Source organism: Nannospalax galili, unplaced genomic scaffold (genome assembly GCF_000622305.1).
Source record: "Nannospalax galili isolate Female #2095 unplaced genomic scaffold, S.galili_v1.0 scaffold1175, whole genome shotgun sequence".
In the NCBI taxonomy this organism is placed as follows: domain Eukaryota; kingdom Metazoa; phylum Chordata; class Mammalia; order Rodentia; family Spalacidae; genus Nannospalax; species Nannospalax galili.
The window spans coordinates 84,669-85,964 of record NW_008336056.1 but is presented as its reverse complement, the minus strand read 5'-3'; the positions used below and the strand labels follow the sequence as shown (position 1 = coordinate 85,964).

Genomic DNA, 1,296 nt, shown 5'->3' with positions numbered 1-1,296 from the left:
AAAAATTACAGCCAATTTTGAAAGAGATGCATCTTAGCTCTGGAAATTGTTATTGAATATGTCAATGCTGTTGTAATGAAATGCTTCTAATTATATGTATATCAAATAAATAATTTTTTTAAAAAAATCAGAGCCTCCAATTTAAGACACATAGACCATTAATGTTAAGCAAATCCAACACGGGGCTATTACAAGGAGCCAAGGTGGGGTGAGAATTAATGGGATTTGGAACGTGCTTCAGGGTGTGACATACGTGACTGAATAATTTACGCTGCTTTGGTACCTTCATGAATTGCCATACGAACAAATGAAATGCACAAAGTTTACACGTGTCCCTTTCGCTGTAATGTAATTCCTGGGTGTAAGTTTGTAAGAATTCACTCTGGTACGACGCTGGGTAACCTTAAAGTGGGAGGCTTGCGTAAAAGAGGGTGGGGGGTGCCGTGAAAATTAATTTCTAAGCAGGTGGTGTGTGGCTAGAGAGAATGGAGGGGCTAGCTGAGCCACACTTGGCTTTTCCGTTGCTAGGGCTGCTGGCGTCCTTGGTTACCCACCGGCCCTCGAGCTCTTCTAAGGCAGTGAAGTCACCCCAACGGCGGGTAAAGGGCTTCTATAGGCTCGTGCCCACCTGCCTTTGATCCAGGTCTGAGGCTGGGGTCCCTGTTAGGGTCTCCAGAGAGGAGGCTTTGCGAAGTGGCATCCCCGACGCCAGCCCCAAGAGACCCCAGTCGAGGCTGTACCGGGGGAGTGATACGGAGAGTCCCGGGCCTCCCACCCAGACTCACGTTGTAGTCCCTCAACCAGGAGTTGAGCTTTTCCTGCAGGCTCCATAAACAGTCGCTTGAGACCAGCATCCTCAGGTTGTCTGCCATCGCGCACTAAGAATGAGATCTGGGCGGGACTGCGTGTTGTGACCGGCTGGGTGGTGCTATCTTCTGCGGAGGCTCAGAGCGCAGCTGGAATTTCCATCCTCCAGCTCGGGTCCGGGGGTGGCGGGGGGCGCGGAGCCCTGAGCCGCAGCCACGGAGCCTTGTCTGCTGCCAGGCTCTCCCGGCTCCCCCGCCGCCGCTCCCCAGCGGGGCCATAAATACCCCGCGATTATTAACCAAACCTTGACGTGGCGGCCGGCTGCCAGGGACGCGCGCGGTTCGCGTCTGAGCAACGCCCCGCCCCCACCCGGCCTGCCCTGGCCTGGGGACCCCTGGGGGCCCTCAGGGACCTCCTTCCCCGCGGGGGATCCGTAGTGTCCGCGCCTCGCGATGCAGTTGCCGCTGCTGTTGCTACTCCTCTCCCTCC

General features: G+C 55.2%; 1 protein-coding gene across 1 annotated transcript in view; it reads right to left on the bottom strand.

The window, feature by feature from the left end:
- The window catches only part of Spata18 (spermatogenesis associated 18), a 37,454-nt gene extending 36,582 nt beyond the window's left edge, over nucleotides 1-872 (bottom strand). Inside the window, exon 1 of the mRNA XM_008830837.2 lies at nucleotides 786-872. Coding sequence (XP_008829059.2) covers nucleotides 786-872 — 87 coding nt within the window. The remainder of the gene's footprint in view (nucleotides 1-785) is intronic.
- Nucleotides 873-1,296: the final 424 nt, after the last annotated feature.